Source organism: Echeneis naucrates, chromosome 23, assembly GCF_900963305.1.
Source record: "Echeneis naucrates chromosome 23, fEcheNa1.1, whole genome shotgun sequence".
Classification (NCBI taxonomy): Eukaryota; Metazoa; Chordata; class Actinopteri; order Carangiformes; family Echeneidae; genus Echeneis; species Echeneis naucrates.
In genome coordinates, this window is record NC_042533.1 from 6,699,266 (window position 1) to 6,718,590 (window position 19,325).

Consider the following 19,325-nt stretch of genomic DNA (forward strand, 5'->3'; position numbering starts at 1 on the left):
CTCCCACTCCCTCTCTCCACATCGGTTACATCAGTGTTGGTCAGCCACCAAATAGATTTCTTTTCCTCAGCTAACTGCTACCTTCCTTGCTTTCTCTTTTGGCTTTACCTGGCCAGTTTTTTCCTCTCTTTCTCCTCTTCCTCTTCTTTCTGGGCGGATGTCAGGCTCTCAGCATCTGCCAGATTGTCTACAGCGATGGCCAAGAAGACATTTAATAGGATATCTGTTCAGGGGGTTGAAGTTAAGGATGTTGCTGACCCATCAAATCAGAGTGGTTGGCTGCAAACAATCTTGGCCCACTAAATGAATAATCAATAACTTTTCTGAACCTGAACGGCACTGAGCTCCCAACTGCTTGAGTGATAATACTCAGGAAGCTACAGCAAATGGTTCTGACTTCCTGGATGTACTCCTATGCAAAATAAAGCTTTCCATTTATTCAAATCATAATTAGTTACACTTGCTCATTTGATAGGGGACAGTTTAACGGATCAGCAAACTGTCAACCTTAAGTCCAGACTTATCACAAGCAGATTTTTCAGTGCCATCACTCATACCTCTGACTCTTTTCATATTCACATCAATATGCTGCTGTTTAATTATCATGTAGAACTCCATTTTGTAGGATACAGTTTCCGCAGATGAAAAGGATGATAAAGTAGATGCAGACCAGCATGCCAGGAAAGGATGGTCCACCATACGCCATGATGCCATCATACATCACAGAGTTCCAGTCCTCTCCTGTTAGGATCTGCAAAGAAAGAAACCAAATGATTATTAGATTTAATTTCATTCTGAAACTAATGATTGTGGAACTTTATTGTACTGATGAAGATCTTAAGGTGTTAATTTCATGGACACAAGCTGAAAATTGAATATTGGGAGTGGAACCATCATCAGACGGAGCAGGAACAATTATGGGGTCATTACCTGAAACACGGTGAGCAGAGACTGGGGGAAGTTGTCGAAGGTGCTGCGTCGGGTCTCGTCAAAGTTGAATTTTCCCCCAAAGAGCTGCATGCCCAGCAGGGAAAAGATGATGATGAAAAGGAACAGCAGGAGCAACAGGGAAGCGATGGAACGAACAGAGTTTAGCAGGGAGGCCACCAGGTTGGACAATGAGTTCCAGTATCTGGCAGGGAGATATCCAGTTAAAATTGTAAACATTTTGTCTTTCCTGTTTGAATCAAGGATCCAGAGGACATTAGGTAATACAATGATTGCTACCATCTTTAATTCATTGAATTCATAGACAAAGACAGTCCTTGTGGGGACAAAAAAAAAAAGATGTCAATACCACTAATATGGGTTTATTAACCTGGTTATTTTGAAGATTCGTAGCAAGCGTACACAGCGCAACACAGATATGCCGAGTGGTGACATGATCTTGGTTTCCACGAGGATGGTCTCCAGAATTCCTCCACATACTACAAAGCTGTCAAAGCGGTTAAAAAGCGAAACAAAGTATGCCTGTGGAGAACAAGATGAGAAGATAAAAATGGAGGTGAGAGGTTTATACCTTACCTGACAATCATATCATTCAAGTAAGAGTGGCCTCTTGACTTAGCCTCTTACCTGTAGGCCCAGACTGTACATCTTCAACAGCATCTCACCAGTGAAGAGGGCCAGCAACACCTTATTAGCTATGTCTGAGAGGAAAAAATGAAGCACCGAGGAAATAAATGAAAAAGAAAAAAGAAAGGTACAATAAAAGTCTACATAGGTAAGGATGTAGTGGTGGAAGAAAATTTGATTAGTTCATTTAAGATTAGAAAAATATCAGTTTTTGTGTGTAAATGTGACTTTGTGTGTCCACATACCTTGTACATCAGTTAACCACTGAGGCTGCTGATGATGTTCAGAGGCGATGGTCAGAGTGTTGAGGAAAACCAGGAAGATGACCAGCCAATAAAAAACCTGTGATTTGACTGCTGCCCGGCATTTCCTTCTGCACAATCTGTTCCACCTCCGAGAATAGCGACTGAGAAAAGAGAGTTTGAGAGAGAAACGGGGAAACAGAAAGGTGCAGAAATATGAAAGAGACAGAAAAGGAAATGAAGAAAGGGGAGAACAGAGATAAAGAGAGGCAGGAAAGTCAGGAAGACAGGGTGAGGAGAAGGGCAGAGTGGAGAGAAGGGGAATTCAGGGGCCAGGAATGAATGAAATATGGAGGCCAAGGAGTTAAAAATTAAGATAGAAGAAGGGCAAGTACGCATTGGAGAAATAAGAGAAAGAAGGAATGATACAAAGCAACAAGTGAAGAATAGGGTGGAAAACAAACAGCCAGGAGAAAAAAAGGAAAAAAAAGACAGTCAATTAGTTTTGGCTTCAAGGCCCTTATGACATCACCCCTTGGTCTGTGGTAGTCTGTTGTTTGAGTGTGGAGCTGTGGAACAGAGTTAGTCATCCTCAAAGACAGTTCACACCCAGGAGAGGCCTATATGAAGAGCTTTCTTGCAGAATGAGATATCCACCATTTGAGGGGGGAAAAAAAGAAACACATTCCTACAAAATGAATGAAAGGACAAAATTTAACTGAAATATATTATATTGTGAGTCACCCTTCAATAGAAATTTATTCTTGAAAAAAGTGGTTATTTTTAGCATTACAAAATGTTATGTTTTTCTTCGTAGACATTTCAACATGTGTGTTGTGCTTTGTAAAGAGTCTTTTGTGACTTTTCTTTTTATCTACTGTAGAAAATAAAAGTTATTGCTTCTAGTAATTTCCAGCTTCACACTTTGCAGTCATATTTCTGTCAAAAAGTCCACTCAAGGGTCATACAATAAAAAAAAAAAAAAAAAAAAAAAAAAAACAACACCTCAGTAAAAATGTTTTCAATGTCATATTTATCCTTTTATCAGTATGTAGGATCAAAGCAAATGATAACCGTAACTTGGGTTTTTGTTGTTTTAACTGTGAAGAAGCCGTGAAGCATGAATCTCTTTAAAGTTTTATGTTTTGTTTTATATGTATTACGCTGTACACTTTGAGGGAATAATGAGCTCCAAATTTGCTCCAAATTACCGTAAAGGTTAACGAGGAGCAATAATGTGTTAATAACAGACTGGTTTGAAACAAAGTGGAAAGGAAATGTGGACAACCATCCAAGGGTATTCCCATACAGCAGTGATAAACACTGGTTAATTCACTAATTCATGTATTTATCCTCCACCATGTCAATTGGCCAAAATAACCCAGGCTATTACTGGCCTTGGTATGTACCTCACTGTATTTATGTGGATTTTTATTTATTATTTTTATTTTAATCTTTTGTCCACCACCACGGAAATACTACAATAAAACAACAAAGGCTTCTCCCTCTCTGCTTGTACAACTTTCAGCAGTCTTCAGTTTGAGTGTGAGACCTGTCATGGCACACAGTGGCTTCTGCCATGATGCACACACTGAATGTTACATGAGACATGACTCACAACACAATGCCAACAAACATGCATTCTTACAGTAAGACATGTCACTTTTAATATCTTTGTGATTGTATACTGGGATAACGTCTTGAATAGCTTTTCAGAACAACCAACTTTACACTAATTTGTTAATTGTAACACATGGGATTAAAGAACATTTTCACAGGTAATGGCAACTTTGAGAATGACCAATTAATGATAAATGAGCAGTTTGACATTTTGAGAATGGCACTCATTGGTTTCCTTCCAAGACTTCAATGAGAACATCAATTCCACTCTTATTTGTCAGTTATATATTCAGCTACAGTAGCTGTAGTTTGGTTATGCTGAGCACAAAGTCTGGAAACAAAAATATTGCATTATTCACATCAAATAACAGCATCTTTCTTACAACTAATGGGAGGCATACAAAGCTTGGCTTGAAGCTTCCACCTTTCCATTATTAAGGATAAGTCAACTGACTGTTGGTCGTTGGTTCCCCTTCATCATAGAGACATGTGAGAGGTATTGATCTTCTAATGAAATGTTTAATAATCATCCAAAACAAACTATTCCTGTTAACATCAAGGCTCTCTCTTGCTTGTCTGTGTCTTCAGCACGCACACACACTTGCACACGAATACACACAATACACACAAATCCAGTGACTGCACAAATGCCACATCGGAATAGATAATACAAAAGGTGAGTTTAAAGACAATGGTAAATGGTAACATCTACTAACCTGAACTTGGATTTGGAGATCCTATTTCTGGAACACAAAAAACAAAATGGATTATACACACACACATAACACACATATAGACAGGTGCACAACATGAAAGGGGGGATTCGAGAGTGATAAAGGAGAAATGCTTCCCTCATTATCACAAATACTTTAGTAAATGTGTTCCTTGAGCAGCTTAGTTAGCTGCAGCCACTATTTTGTGCAATTTTTAGATACAATCATCTTGTAACTTTGAGTAAACCGCTCGTAATTTAGTTTTTTTACAGTCTGTGTTGACTGTTGAAAGATGATCAGAAAACACTTTTTTTTTCTGGTATAAAAAAAGGACCATCACTGAGATTGGCTGCTTTTCTTTTGAACAAATCACCCCCTGTTAGCATGTACACAGTGGCATCCAGTCAAAAGAAGTAATACTGTGAGTTTGGATTTTCTCGAATAATCCCTGGTGTGAAAAACACAGTGTATTGATAGAAAATATCTGTTGATTGTTCACCACTGTAACAGCAAAAAATACAAACATAAAGAACTGAGGACAAGAAATTATGGAAGACATTTTCTCTCTGAGAAGAAAAGAGAGGAAAGAAAGAGAAGAGAAATTCTAATGATTGAATTTTACATTAATGACATATCACATCATTTGAATCTGTTGTGTTCCACTGAATTTTGTGATTTAAAGTCATAAAACATCATTGGCTGAGGAGTGTATAGGCTGTTAGACTATATCCAAGGTCTGACAATATACAAAATTACACACGTTTGGTTAGGTGGATGCAATGACCACATTAAACGCATTTTAATTTTTAAAATTAAATGAATCAAAAGAGGAGATAGCTGTAAAAGCAGAATTGCCTGAACACTTTACTGAGTGTCTGACTGACTGGAACGATGAAATGAGTCACTGATTGACTGAAATAAAGAATAAAATGAATGAGTGGCTGGATATGGAGGCTGACAGAACACGTCTTTTCTCTCTGTGTGTCCGTCTCAATTATGAGATCAGCAGGCACCAACGTAGCTCCTACCCTGAGGTCTGCCTCCGAAGCAATGCAAAGAAGTAACCACAAACACGGAAAGCCTTAGGTCTTATCTCCATTATAGTGTGAGCAAATGCCCATAGCTAAACGTTATGCAATCTACAGAGGATTACTAGTAGTCTTATTTCTAGTTGTGGCAAGGTTGACTACTTATTAGGTTCTGGACAGTCAGGCTAATGTTAATATCACTTACTTCAGTAAAACTCAAATTTTTAAGTATACAGATTGATGTTTTGGACCTATTTAACGTAGTTTTTCTGGGCAGTTGCTGTAACTGGAAAGATTATAGCTTGCTTTGATTTCTTTGTGATTGTGATAATAAATATAGTGCGTTCAGGTTTTGCGCTGTGGTTTTACTACATTTCTACAACATTTTGAAGAAATTTCTAGCATTTCCTGAAGACCTATTTTTACCTTTGGTCAGATGGGGACAAACGAACAAACATAACAAAAGACAAAATAACAGACAACAGCGAAAGATAAACAACAGTGTGTCATCCAAGCGTGCCTGGTTGATTTACTGTTCCAGAATCTTTTTGATTTTGTGCGATTTCGCCTATTGTCTATTTTGCACTGTAACGTCTTTTGTTCTATTTACTTGTATTATGTATTATGTTATGTTATGAGTGCTGAGAAGTTTTGTGTGTAGGTGGTTTTGCTTGTGTGTGCTGAAGTAGGCCCGCTGGGGTCACAGCTCCTGTGCGGCCTAATGTCTAAGAAAAAAAGCAACGCACTTGTTTGAATAATGTAAAAAATGAAAGGAGAGGGGAAAGCAGGAGTGAGTGAGTCAGCTATTCATGAGCTCCCACAGGGGAGGAGAAAAGCACTTCACCAGAAAACACATGAAGAAGAGAATGAAAGAGTATGCACAAAGAGAGGGAAAGAGGTAGTGTGATTACTCCTGGATGAGATGTAGCTGTCTCACTTTTGTACATTTTGTTAAGTCCAAAGCCACAAGTGGGGTCTCCTTGCACCGCTAGTCAACAAGCCTTTTGGCCTCCTGATGGATTTCTTTTCTAATTTCTTCTTGTGTTAACGTGACTCTGTGAACCCTTCAGTCAAGACATTTTTTTTTTAGAACTTTTCAGGAACTTTACAAGTAAAAGTGACAACAGATAAAAATGTTGTTAAGAAAGATCAAAAATTTGTTGTCATAATACAGAAACCCATAAGATATGGCGCCTGGTAATATCTTCTTGACAAAAACTACACTATTATACTATACTGACACACATGACAAGGAAGTCAAACTGGCAATCATTTCTTTCTTCTTGTTTTTTTAAAAGAAATTGTGGTTAGTTGCTTCTTCGGATCTATCAGAGTTCTCCTGATTACAAATGTAACAGTTTGGAGTATGATGACAACCCAGTGTCACTATGCTCTGTGTCCCCTCTAACCAATGTTAGTGCATTCATTTTTCTGGACTTCAGTGAGCTTGATGAGGCCGAGGTCTGGCTCAATGAGATCAGTGAAAGAGAGAGGCAGGCTCAGCCACTTGTACCATGGCTAATACAGGGAAGACGCAGGATAGAGTTCATCCCTGAGACCAAATGAAGGAGCTGAGGAAAAGAGGGAGGAGAGGAGGCGTGTCTGTCAAACGGAGGGACAGGTACTTACGCTAGCCGGGTACAGCAGGTCTCCCCCTCCACATCTCCCCCGGGGGCGTTGTCTGTGTTGACTGATTCATTCTCACTGGCTGGCATGCTCACTAAGACATAGAAAGGAGCAGAGGCAGAGAAAAAGATGGCAGATGGAGAGAGGAGGAAAGAAAAAGAAAGTCAGAAAAAGATGAAATAACAGGACAGAGCAATGGGTTACACTTCCTTGCTTGCACCATTTTTGTGCTGGTTTTTATTATATGGTTCACTCTCAACCTTGATCTTGAGATAGCAATGTACTACTACACACACACTTGAGTACTGCAAAAGGCATCCAGTCTGCTGCAGGAAAATTCAGAGGTGCTGCAGTAGATCCTCAGTCAAACACTTATGAACGTCAGATTTACTTCATGAAGTACTACAATATTTATCAACTTATGCTTCCCCGGTATACAAACTAATTAAAAGCTGTTGTTGACATGTATGGATTCACAAGTCAGCATTGTCCAACCCAACTAATTAAAACACACTGTTAAACGCATACCCTTGAGCCAATAAAATCATTCCCAAATTTTGCATTGATTGGCAAAAGTAATTACACACTAAGTTGCCACACTTCCAATATTTAGCAGTTATGGATTGGAGGACACAACCTGGGTGGGTTTCAATTTCTAACCTAAGGCTGCAGAGGAAAGTTACAAGAGTAATATTGAGTGTAGGTTTAAGTGGGAAAAAAAGACTAAAAAACTAGATCCATAGAGGGTGGTATGGATACAAGGAGAAAGAGAGAGGAGTGAATCGGGGGATGATTGGTTGAAAGATGGACATGAAGTGATACATTGCTTTTTATTGCTTCTGTCAGTCTTGGCCTGCCTGTGGCAATGAGCAATGCACCCTTCACTGTCACCTCAAACACTTATTGTAACACCAGAGCCTGATATCACACATGATCCCAAAGTCTTTTCTTTTAAAATAAGATATCCACTGTTAAAAAATGACTCTCGCAATCCTGCTCTTAGTGTGAAGCCAAGCACTGCATGATGAGAGAGAACTTGCCTTGAAACTTGAAATATCATCTTACTTACTAGCATACTTATGGAGAAAAAAAAAGAAAATTAAATTGAATCCACAGTTTGTCTGGAAACGTGCTTTGTTTTTATCAGATCCAGTAGTAGAGTTTTGTGTGTTACAATTTTTTTCCCAACCCTGGCATTGATGCTAATGCAAGCCTACTGCTAATTTCATGCCGATTTGCTGATGGAAAATCTAGAAATACACAAGTTGCTTGTCAAAAAAAATAAATCCCGTTTGAACCTTAGCTACATGCTACACAGCCTTATATAAAAGATGCGTTCACTGATTAAAAAGAGATTGAATTTATGAATTTATGAGTTATGGCTTTCTCTATATTTGTTCCATTGTTGAAACTTAAAAAATAAAATAAAAAAATAAAATAAAATAAACAGACCTGGTATGTGAGCACTTAGCTAACAAAACATCAAAGTAGGCAACAGGGAATGAGCAGCATATGAAACCAGTGACATGCTATTTCAGTGTTTGTAGAGATCATAATGGTCTCTGTGAACTTGAGGGCCTCTACAGTGTCTCTTTGCTCATATCGACACGTGTCACCTGCTGCTATGCCACTTAGTTAAAAAGCACTTGCGGCCCTCCAGTCTCTCCTGAGGCCAGAGCCTTTCAAATATAAACCAGCCTTGTGCCTTCTCCTCAATGGAGCTCTGAACTAGTTTAACATCTATTGTTAGAGTAAACCCCAAAGACCAGAGACACAGAGAGGGAAGGAGATGCAGGAGAAGCAAGGAAACGGAACCCAGAGCATGGGACAGAGAGAAATGGCAATGAGGAAGATGGGTAAGGGTCACAGTTTTCACCCTACAGCAAGAAGGCTTTGTTCATTCATACTAATGTTGGAATATATTCTTAAGACGAAAGCGGCCATTAAAATAATGTATAGAGCTAAGGATTTCATGCCTCTTGGGAAAAATAATGTGTTTATGTATTCATATCCTAGTGTACATTTGCAGATCATGTATCCGTTTTGGATCTGTAAATATACTAAAGCAGGGCTTGAGCCAGATGGCAATTATCCATACTATCATCTTGTGATGTATTTTTCAGATATCTTAAATACTTTAAATGTCAGGTACCAAACCCAAAAGTGACAAAAACTGACCTTGAATTCATTGTTAAAATCCTTGAATCATTTTTCACCCCAGCAGGCACCAAACATTAATGTAATGTTGGAAAGACATTGGACTCATCATGACCATCAAACAAACCTTAAATTTAAGTTAAAGATGAAAATTGGGTTGATGTCAAAACGCAACATTGGCTAAAGTGACTATTGATGTTTAGCTTGCATTGAGTTGTGATCACCATGAATCATGATAATGATAGTATTCTGTATCAATATTGATGTGAGACATTTGAAGGACATTGGATTTTCGATACTTAACGCAACATCAAGTTAACAAAGCATCAACATCAGCTGTCATTGGTATTCTACTAGATGAGACGGGCGTGAGACATTAACCCAACATTCAAGTTTCGCCACTAATAGCATAAATGCAACATAATAACATCTTACAACGGTGGTGGCCAGGTGCATGCCTGCTGGGAGATTTTTTATATTCATGTCTCAAGATATAAGAATAACAACTTCATATTGTGAATTTTGTCTTCTTTTCTTCACGAGGCAATTGTCACTGTAAATTTGACAAATTTTTAAATTTCCCCCAAAAACCAAGCAATCAGCACCAAAGAATCTGAGAAGCTCAAATACATCTACTACTACTTAACAGTATGGCAAGTGCCTGGTGAAAATGAAAGTAAGACTATAGCTCAAAAAGCTATTTTTCCATTAACTGTTATCACAGCTAGCATGGCTAGCAACCATTCAGAGGGATTTATTAGGGAAAGGAAGCTGAAACAACAAGGAGAGGACAATGACATCACAAACATAAAAAATTTTAATAACTGTCATACACATTGAGGGAACTCCACTAGAGTTATATATTTTTTTCCTAGTGATGACATTGTTCTATTCCTGTTTTTTCAGACAAGTCAGGCAGAGCGAACTTTCCTTTCCTATAAACCTACAAAGGAGAAAAGTGGCTTCATCTCAAAACAGTAATCTTGTTTCGTCTCTCTATTACCTGTACTGGTCGTTCTTACCTTTTCAATTATAGATTAATAAAAGCTGAGCGCCATGAAACATTTTTAAGATTTAAAAACAATGAAGACATGCAATTTGAACAGCAGTGGGGAGAATAATTGGTGGCTTGAGTGCGAGAGAACATCAATACTGAATATATAACCTAGGAGATTATATTATTGGTTAAAAGCAAGTGCACGAAGGAGCAAGAAAGACTGCAAGAATGAACAGTTTTTACAGTATTGAGAGGCAGCCACAGTCCACTTTAGCTCTAAAGCTCCAGAGGGGGCAGAAAAGTCCAGTGCAGGGGGAGGAGGAGAGGTTTAGGGGTAAGAAGGAGGAGAGAGGCTGCAGTCTGCTTGCATGTCTAGAATCGCGTTCCCAGTAAATCTTTAACTAGTGTTGGACCATGCAGACAGACGCACACGCCTTACGAAGGAAAGCCGCATTTTTCTTCACAGCTCCACGCAGTGACTGAAAACGATGGTTCTTACCTGGGGATAGAGAGCACGGCTCAGCAAGACAAGCGCACACACACGGATAAAAATTAACTCACGGTCACAAATGGGGAAATAGGCACAACTGCAAATTTCAGCACAAATAATCACATTAACTCATACTCTACCCATGTCATACCCAACCTGTTGCAAAGAAAGACGACTGCTTCAACAAAAATGACATTCCCTCTGTAGCCACATTCCATTGCTCCAGCTGTAACTGAATCTTTGTGCACAAGCTGTGTGACGGACACACAGACAACATGAAAACATATTGCTTCTGGCCCTGACTGTGGCTGCGGTTTGGAGGCAGACAAATAAATTATAAGAGGAACAGAGACAGAGAGTGCGAGCATTAAAAATAGGAAAAGGAAGAACGGTTACCATTGACAGGAATCATAATGGTCGAGATTCTCAAAATTTTAAGGTTTACCTCACTATTAACCCTCCTCTTGGCAAAGAGTGACATTCTCTTACAGTCTTTACATCATTGTGAACATGTTCATTCATCAGCATCCTCTTTCACACTGCATAATATTTTATATAGAGATAGAATATATACATATACACACACACACATATATATATATATATATATATATATATATATATATATATATATATATGAAGCATGACGTAAGCATAAATAGTATACTTAAACATACAAGCAAAGACAAGCAGACAGGAACAAAGCTGACACACATGCACTCATCAAAAAATATCCATCTCAATTAAGCTATGACTGCCAAGAAGCATATAAACTTGAAGTAAACCTCAGATGACTATGACAAATAAGAAAGTCATGCTGTTAACACAGATTTTATCCATTGTCTATTAAAATATACTATCAGTTGCAGATGTTTGATGTGACCTTGATAGAAGCCAGTAAAGTTGTGCTTCTAGTGGAATTTTAAGCCTCTAAGCAAATGCACATTTATTATGTCAAAAGGTGAAAAAGCAAAGTTTCATCAGTGGGAAGAAAATAAAAAGACAACTGAACATTTTCTCCTATCCCATAGAATGGTCAGAAGTATGGAAATCCCTCCAAATAAAAAAAATATTATATCTATTGAAAACTTAAGGTCCTGGGGTGCTCCCACCAAAGATTGCATATTAAACTATCTAATGTGCTTCAGAAGCTGATTTAAATTAAAAAAATGAATATAAATAATAAAGGCATGTGCTTATATTGAATAAAAAAATTTAATATAAGCACATGCCTGAATACAACTGAACACACACATTAAAGATACACAAAGATGCCTACATACCATCCTGAGAATTAGAAGATTGGCTGAACCAGGCAAACTTACTGGGCTTCTTACCCAGGTGAGCTGACGACATTCCTACCACAGATAGCAGTGGCAGGACACCAAAACAAGACGACAGCATGCAAGAACAAGATGGCAGAGGGTGAGAGCATGCAAGACACAGTGTACCCCTGGGATGGCAGGAAACACATACCAATGCTCAGAGGTGAAACATTATATATTCCACACACATACACACACAAAAAGAAAATTATATATATATACATACAGACACACACACACACACCATCACAATGGCGTGTGTGTTCCTGCATGTATATATGGCCTTAATGTGACAATCTTCAAGTGACAACCACCATATTTAGAAGCAACAAGCACAAGCACACACACACGGCTCCTAAAAACCAAAAATCAATATCACTACTCTCTGTCACAAAAACTTAAAACGCAATATTCACATCATATATCAATACTATGCCCTTCTAGCTTTTCAAGTAAAGACAGTACGATAGATAGGCATGCAGACGTGTGGTCTGTATGAGTGTGTGGTCATTGGAGATTTGTTCATGATGTAAAATCCCATTTGTTCTCTGTCCCAGATACTGTCACCATGTCTCTCTCACACACACACGCATACTGTATCTCAGCATCTTGCTAACTTCCGTCGTCTCCTCTTCCTCCTTAGTGCTTGAGCGTATATGTGTGTCACGCACAAGTCTACGCAAAACGTCCTGGGCAGTGGGGACAAACTGCTCTCATTCATCTTCCCAGAGGAGGATCCATCCATCGAGGAGAGAGGAAGGATGAGCAAGCAGCTTGATATTCCACCATCACAAACAAAGGGATGATTTATCTGTCTGGCGGAGAGCTTTGGATCATATAGCAATCATTTTGTCAGATTATCTGAATCTAATGGCCGTTAAATCGTACTTATTGGTAAAAACAATGGCCTGGATGGCCTGACTGATGCCCTGAGTCAAATGGACATCAGTCATGTCTAAGACCCATATGTATGTGCCTCTCTGAAACTACACATGAAAAGCGATCTGTCTTCTTTTTCACTCCAAAGAACTTGGGCTTTGGAGTTTGGACATTGTACATACTATGTTTATTTGCTTGTATTTCAGGCAATCTTGGTGTGTTTTTGCAACACTGATAAGCCCGGGAAGATGGTGAGAAATGACAAGGTGAAAATGAGCAGATTTGCTATGGATTAAGCACCCAGGGGGGTAGGGGTGGGGTTATTGTGGTGTAATTTGGGTCTCATTTGACTAAGCTAATTTCTTGAGATTCACTGAAAGATTGTGGCATAATTTCCCAGCTCTATATCTTTTCCCTTTGGCAGTTATCAGTGTTTCCCAGAACAAGCCATGGTGCTTTGTAGGGGATGAGCGTTCTGTGTGCAGAATATATGCTGAATCATTTCTCTGATTCTGCATATTTACTCTTTATTATTCATTAATTCATCACATGCAATCCAAGTTTTCTCAGAATAGTACTGCACATGCTGAACATATTGGACTCTTTTGCCAAATTTCTGCTTTTCTTTCTCACCATTCCCCTATTTATCCTCTCTCAGATCCAACCTCCAAGTTAAAAGGGGCCAGCTATCCAATGTCCCTCCCCAAGATATGTAGCTCAGTCCTGCAGAGATATGTGTCATGTGTGGCTGCCTCTCTCTGCACATGTGGCGGAGAGAAACAGGGTGTTAATTTTTGTGTGCAAATTTCAGAATACAAGTGCGTACATTTCTAAGGGTATTTATCCACAATGTGTGTGTGTATGTGAGCATGCATAAGTGTGTGCCCAGAGCTATTAGCTGCAGTCTGACACATTCTACTAATATCCAAACAGGTTTTTGAACCTCAAGAGGATTCTCAGCCAAAGCAAGCAGACAATATTAACATCCTCTCAGTCTGTCAGTCAGTCACTCTCAGTTGTTCATTCACTGACAATGAGCCACCACCATGTGCACAAGACTGCAGTGAGCTCACTACTTACAGTCGCAAACATATGAACACCCATATATCCTCAAAACACCCTTCAATCCTAAATCCAGAATGTCATGACTACACATCACCACATAAGAAAATGGGTCACAACACCCTCGTGACTTCTCTTACTGTTAAAGTCACACAGACAAACACACTCTTACACCACAAAGTATACTTACGGTTTCTGGGTTTGTCATCATCCATGCCCTCTTCTTCATTCTCTGGGTCGATGTCTTCAGCCTGAGTGATCCAGTCTAAATAGCCCTGTATTCGCACAAAGATGACAAGATGAAATCTTAATATGACTTTGAAATATCTGTCTATCGATCTCAGTAAATAAAGTTTGCTTTGTTTCCTGTGCTAACTTGTAGCAGCTGTACTTAACATTATTTGTACAGATAATTCTTATCTACTTCTGCGAACAGTGACAGATTATCTTAAAATATAATACCATATTTAGCCATGGCACAGTGAGCTTAATCTCCTTTTTAAAAGCCTGAGAATAAAATACAGTGAATTTTAGCACCAAGTGATCATAGCCCAAGTGACTTTTAGACAGGCAATGTAACATAAACACACAGATATACACGACAGCCTACCTTGAGGTCCTCCTCTAGTTGCTGTTTTTCTCTGAGTTTCTGGAAGTCACCGCGTGCCTTGGCCTTCTCCCTCTCCTTGGAAAACTCTCTGAGAAGCAGGAAGCAGGAAAGAGGGACAGGAAACAGGCCAAAAAGAAGACAAAAAGAATCTGAAAATCTAGATTGAATGTTTTACAGTATATATCATCTGACAAATCTGTGATAATATACATAATTTCATTTGAGAACAGAAAGGAAAACCTGCTGAAGAGAAAAGAAAAAGCTGTGAAGAGAGAGTAGCTCGGTCAAAGAGATATTAGTGCGCAAACAGAGAAGAAAACAGATCCAGATTGACAACCTGCAGCTTGGATCATGTCTCAGACAGTCCAGTTCATCTAGATATATTTTAAGCAGCAAATAGATCAATACAATTGAATTCAATTCTGTTTGTATGTTGGTTAAAATGGTACTGTAACTTCTGCAAGGAAACATAAAAGGAGCTGCAAATGGTAGTGACTGGAATTTGTCAAATTACAAACAAAAGTGACTTTGACAAAGTGACAACTTTTCTGCTTCCAGCTGGTTTCATATATTAAGTCTGATGTGGTTTTGGAAAACTGTGTCACCCTGACTGACCGACTTAAGAGTAGATAAGTAAAGACATTTCATTTACTTTGAAAAGAAAGTGCAGTTTTACTGCACAACCTTTGTGTATAGTGATGGATGTGGTGCTTCTAGTCTTAAAATGATCATTTGTGAGAAAAAAAAATCTGACATAACGATAAAAAACTGGTATAAATTTCAAATAGAATTGGTGTTTTATGACCTCTGACTTCACATGACATTCTCATTTATAAGAAGTCAAATATTTGTGTAAAGATTAAACACTTCAGTTTAAGCTGTCCTGATCCTTTGGCTGTTATGTTACTGATCACACTGAAAACACTGACTGGTACAAATGCCATTTTATCAAAAGATGTAAAAGGTTATTATTGGTTCTTTCACTGTCCCAATGCAACAGGGCCCCAGGTGCTCCTGGGCCTGTCTCCTCCCACGTGCGCTGTGCTTGTTACAACCCCAGAGGGAGGACAGCCCCTCACTAGCTACACCATCGTACTCCTATCAGATTGGAGGAGAATTGGCTTGGGACTGAGGATCAGCCTGCATCACTGAACTCCTCACCTTCTATCTGAACGTGTCATTCTTTTGGCTACCGCCCAGGAGCACTCGCCAAACATCGGAATCAAGCTATACAGGTAAACTGAGAGCTTTATTTTGTCCCTTCGCTCTCTTTTTTATACAATATTTGCAATTTTTGATGCAGAAAATTATAGACTTTTAGAATTTTAAGAAGAGAACATGCAAAATGTGTTTAGTTTCTAACTTTTCCAACTACTTGTCATGAAGCTACCTTGTGTGTATTCCTTAATCTAATGAGCTTGATACCTGCTCTTTCCAGATTTTGGGGAATCTGGGGTTGATGTGCACAAACAAAGAAAATGTATCTATAACAACTTAAATCAATGTTAGGTGAATTTGAAATAATGAAATATGGATAAAACCTGATGAAATTACTTTCAGTTGTCAGAATGGAAGAAGAAAAAAATCAAGGAGCAATTATTAAATGCTGCAATTCAGGAAGACCAAAAAAATAAATAATAATAACTGGATGACTAATGACAAGAGCTGGGAGGCATCATTAGACTTATGTCAAAGAGCACTGTAGGCTGGATGGCTGCATACATGACTGTTTCTGAACTGGAAAAAGTTTCTGAGTTTAATCTTAATATTCTCAAAAACAATGCAAACAGTTTGGAGACTAGTATTAAACAAAAGGGATACTATGCATGTTAAGATCACTGTTCCCTATTAAGCAGCAACTGACTACATAATGAAACTGAGTTTTTATTGATCTTTCATTTCTATACCCTGGAATAAAAGATGTGCATTTTAGAAATAACAGGATTGATAGAACCTCATTATCATTCCTTCAAACCATACACACAGTCACACATAAAAACCTGATCAATAAAATTTAGGACAGACTGTAATTGTTTTGCTTGTCAGAACATTACCAAGACTCCCAATTGCATTGATCTGTCTTAATGGGTGTCAGCTGAACTGTATGTGTGTGTGATTCGAGCTTTGAGTACAAATCTCTGACACATCACTTTTGTTTTCTAGTTCTTACCGTCTCATTTTTCCGTCCTAAATCATCTGTAAATTGATTGATTCCAACAGCGTCTCTCACTCCCCCACCACCCAGACTTTCTCAGAACAGCCCCTCTCTGTCCTTTGTGTTTACATGCAACATCAAATGCAGACAATCACAGTCACGGCCAGTTTTTCTGTCTCTATGGCTGCCACTTTCCTTCTCTTTGTTAAGCCATTAGTTATTATGCCAATCCCAAAGACCACTCACATCATGGAGGAAGCAGTTGGTAAAAGGTCAGGCTGTGTAGTGTGTTGACAGCATCATTAGTCAGAATTCAGACAAAGTCACACATCCAACCCCCCCAAGCTGTTTGGACCAGACAAACCTCTATTACTTTTCTTACAATGCTTCTGTCACATCACTGTTTGTATCAAAAGCCAGATTTGGGTCAGTCAGTCCAGGGGTGAGAGGCTTTACTCTCATTATGGGAGGTAGCCAGCAGGTCACCTCCCATAATGGGATCACACCATCAGAACAAGAGAAGGACAAAAATGCTTGTTGGGATTTTTCACAAATTTAACTGAATTAATTAAATGTCATTATCAAATTTTGAGATGTAGTTTGTATTGGGTGGCAAATATGGTACAAGATGTTTGATGACCAATAAGACAAGGTAAAAATACAATCAAAATGATCTAGTCCTGCGACCCAGCCCCAGGTAAGTGGATGAAAATGGATGGATGGATGATTTGGTTTTTAATCAAAGGTTCTATGACTATAAAATCAAACTGAAAACTAAAGGGTATTTCCCAGCACACTGCCTGTGATTGAAAAACACATGATAATATTCAGCTCTGTCCACTCGGAGCTGCCTCTTTCTTAAATGGAGATGACAGTGTTTTGTGCCATCCACAGAAGTTGAGTGTTTCAGGACAGGAGGAGTGCTGTTCTATACAAACAGTACTGTAGCACTGTATTTTCTGAGGCAATATCAAAAAGGTCTTCGTAGCAGAAAACCCCCATTTGTTCCACTGTTCCAAATGTCCTGAAGCTATATGCTGGAGTTCCATTTCATATGTAGTCAGCTAAAAGTAATAAGGAGTATAAATGTGTGCATCATGTATGTAATGTCTCACCAAATGGCATAAATTAATCCAAACATGTTTTCTGTTTTCACAAAAGTCATCCAACTGACTTACTTATTTTTGACACAGTTCAGTGCATATTTCTTGTACTATTTAAACTTTAACACCATCTACTGCCAGAGACAGGAAGTAGAAAGTAAGAATTCCTTTGGGAAAAGACAAAAGAGAAAAGCTTTCCAAGAAAAACAGAAAGAGAAGTTAGTTTCAATTGACCCTTGACCCTGCCCTTACCCGCTCAACACACCCAGAACCAAGTTTAGCACAAAGAAGGATCCGATGATGATTAAGGTGACAAAATAGACCCAGGGCCACCTGTAATCTACTGCATCATTCACCTAGGAGAGGGAGGAATGAAGAAAAAGGGCCAAGAATAGGAAACAGAAAGAATGGATGTGAAGTAATGATGGAGGAGGGAGAAAGAAGTCAAGAGTGATTGAGAAGGGCAGGAATGAGAGTGAGGAAGTAGCAAAAGGGAAATGTTAGGGGGTAAGGGAGGGAAGAAGGGAGCAAGCAAATGAGTTAGATCCTTAGTGAAAGTTCCCAGCAGATGGGATTCTGGGCTTCTGGAGAATCTCTGTTGGGATTATGGTGCATTCATAATAATTGTCATTTGGTGTGCTGCGTGGCAATGTCTTTGGTCAGCTGTATTTAACATGGAAGGGAAAAGTAAGAAAGAGGTGTGCAGGTTGATTTTGGAGTCACATTATGAATTGGCCATGCAAAAACAGTGATTATTGCAGAAGACTATGAATGGCCCCATTACAAATAAAACAAATGAGTGGATGTATAGCTGTAAAAGGGGAAGGTTAGAATTGCAAGTAAAAACCATCAATTTAGGCTTAATCACTGTGGAGAGACAGCATTTTAGTTATTTTAACAGGCTGTTCAGCAAGACTCCCATGGATTAGTCATCACATTGTCCAAATGACAAATGATTCTCTCTCGGTGTCTTTACTCTTTCATAAACAAATTTAAGGATTAAAAGACTGGAATGGTTTATTCTATATTTTAATTAGAGATGCACTGATTCAGAATTTTTTAAGCCTGTCTATTTTTTTTATACTTCTTCTGTTGTTGTAACTCTGATATTCATATGAAAAGGTTCTCATGGACATTCATGGAAATTTTATTCCCAATTCAGTGAAGCCATCTATCCTATAATCTTCATCTGTAATGCCATGTTTCCTCCAGACTCCATACTGTCCTCAGAAGAACTATTTTTGCCCGTTATGTTGTCCCTGTTGCACAAGTTTTTTTTTTTAGCATTCCACCTCCATGGCTGACCTGAGGGATGAATTATTTATACCCCAGTGTGTCCCTACAGGCCGGGTGGTGCTTGTATTAAAACAGCATGACTTGGCAGAGTGGGGTAAAACAGCACCAAGCTCACCTTACTAAAGCAGCCATTATTGAAGCAAAGCACAGAAACACTGACGCACATACTCACTACACTCTAGAACAATGGATCAATCCAAAATAAACATATACAAACAATATAAGCAAATGCTACTTTGTGAGCGATAAACATGTATGTAAAACCATCAGGCACGCATATCACACACTTTCCTTTAAATGTAGTTGGCAGTTAAAGGCAGAAAAATGTCATGAATAGTGAAATCGATTAAAATAAAGTTACTTGAGCATGGGTTAGGGTTAATTAAGTGGTGAAAAGAGTCCAGCAGGTCTGGAAGGTCAGTATGTATATGTGAATGTGTGTGTGTA

General features: G+C 38.7%; 1 protein-coding gene across 2 annotated transcripts in view; it reads right to left on the reverse strand.

The window, feature by feature from the left end:
• Positions 1-19,325, reverse strand: part of cacna1c (calcium channel, voltage-dependent, L type, alpha 1C subunit) — a 158,974-nt gene that overhangs the window by 31,709 nt on the left and 107,940 nt on the right. For both annotated transcript variants that reach the window (XM_029494870.1, XM_029494871.1), the window contains exons 10-19: positions 14,325-14,412; positions 13,905-13,989; positions 6,808-6,898; positions 4,154-4,180; positions 1,821-1,981; positions 1,576-1,649; positions 1,319-1,470; positions 931-1,132; positions 631-751; positions 109-223 (exon numbers count right to left, since the gene is read on the reverse strand). In XM_029494870.1, the coding sequence (XP_029350730.1) occupies positions 109-223; positions 631-751; positions 931-1,132; positions 1,319-1,470; positions 1,576-1,649; positions 1,821-1,981; positions 4,154-4,180; positions 6,808-6,898; positions 13,905-13,989; positions 14,325-14,412 (1,116 nt within the window). The remainder of the gene's footprint in view (positions 1-108; positions 224-630; positions 752-930; positions 1,133-1,318; positions 1,471-1,575; positions 1,650-1,820; positions 1,982-4,153; positions 4,181-6,807; positions 6,899-13,904; positions 13,990-14,324; positions 14,413-19,325) is intronic.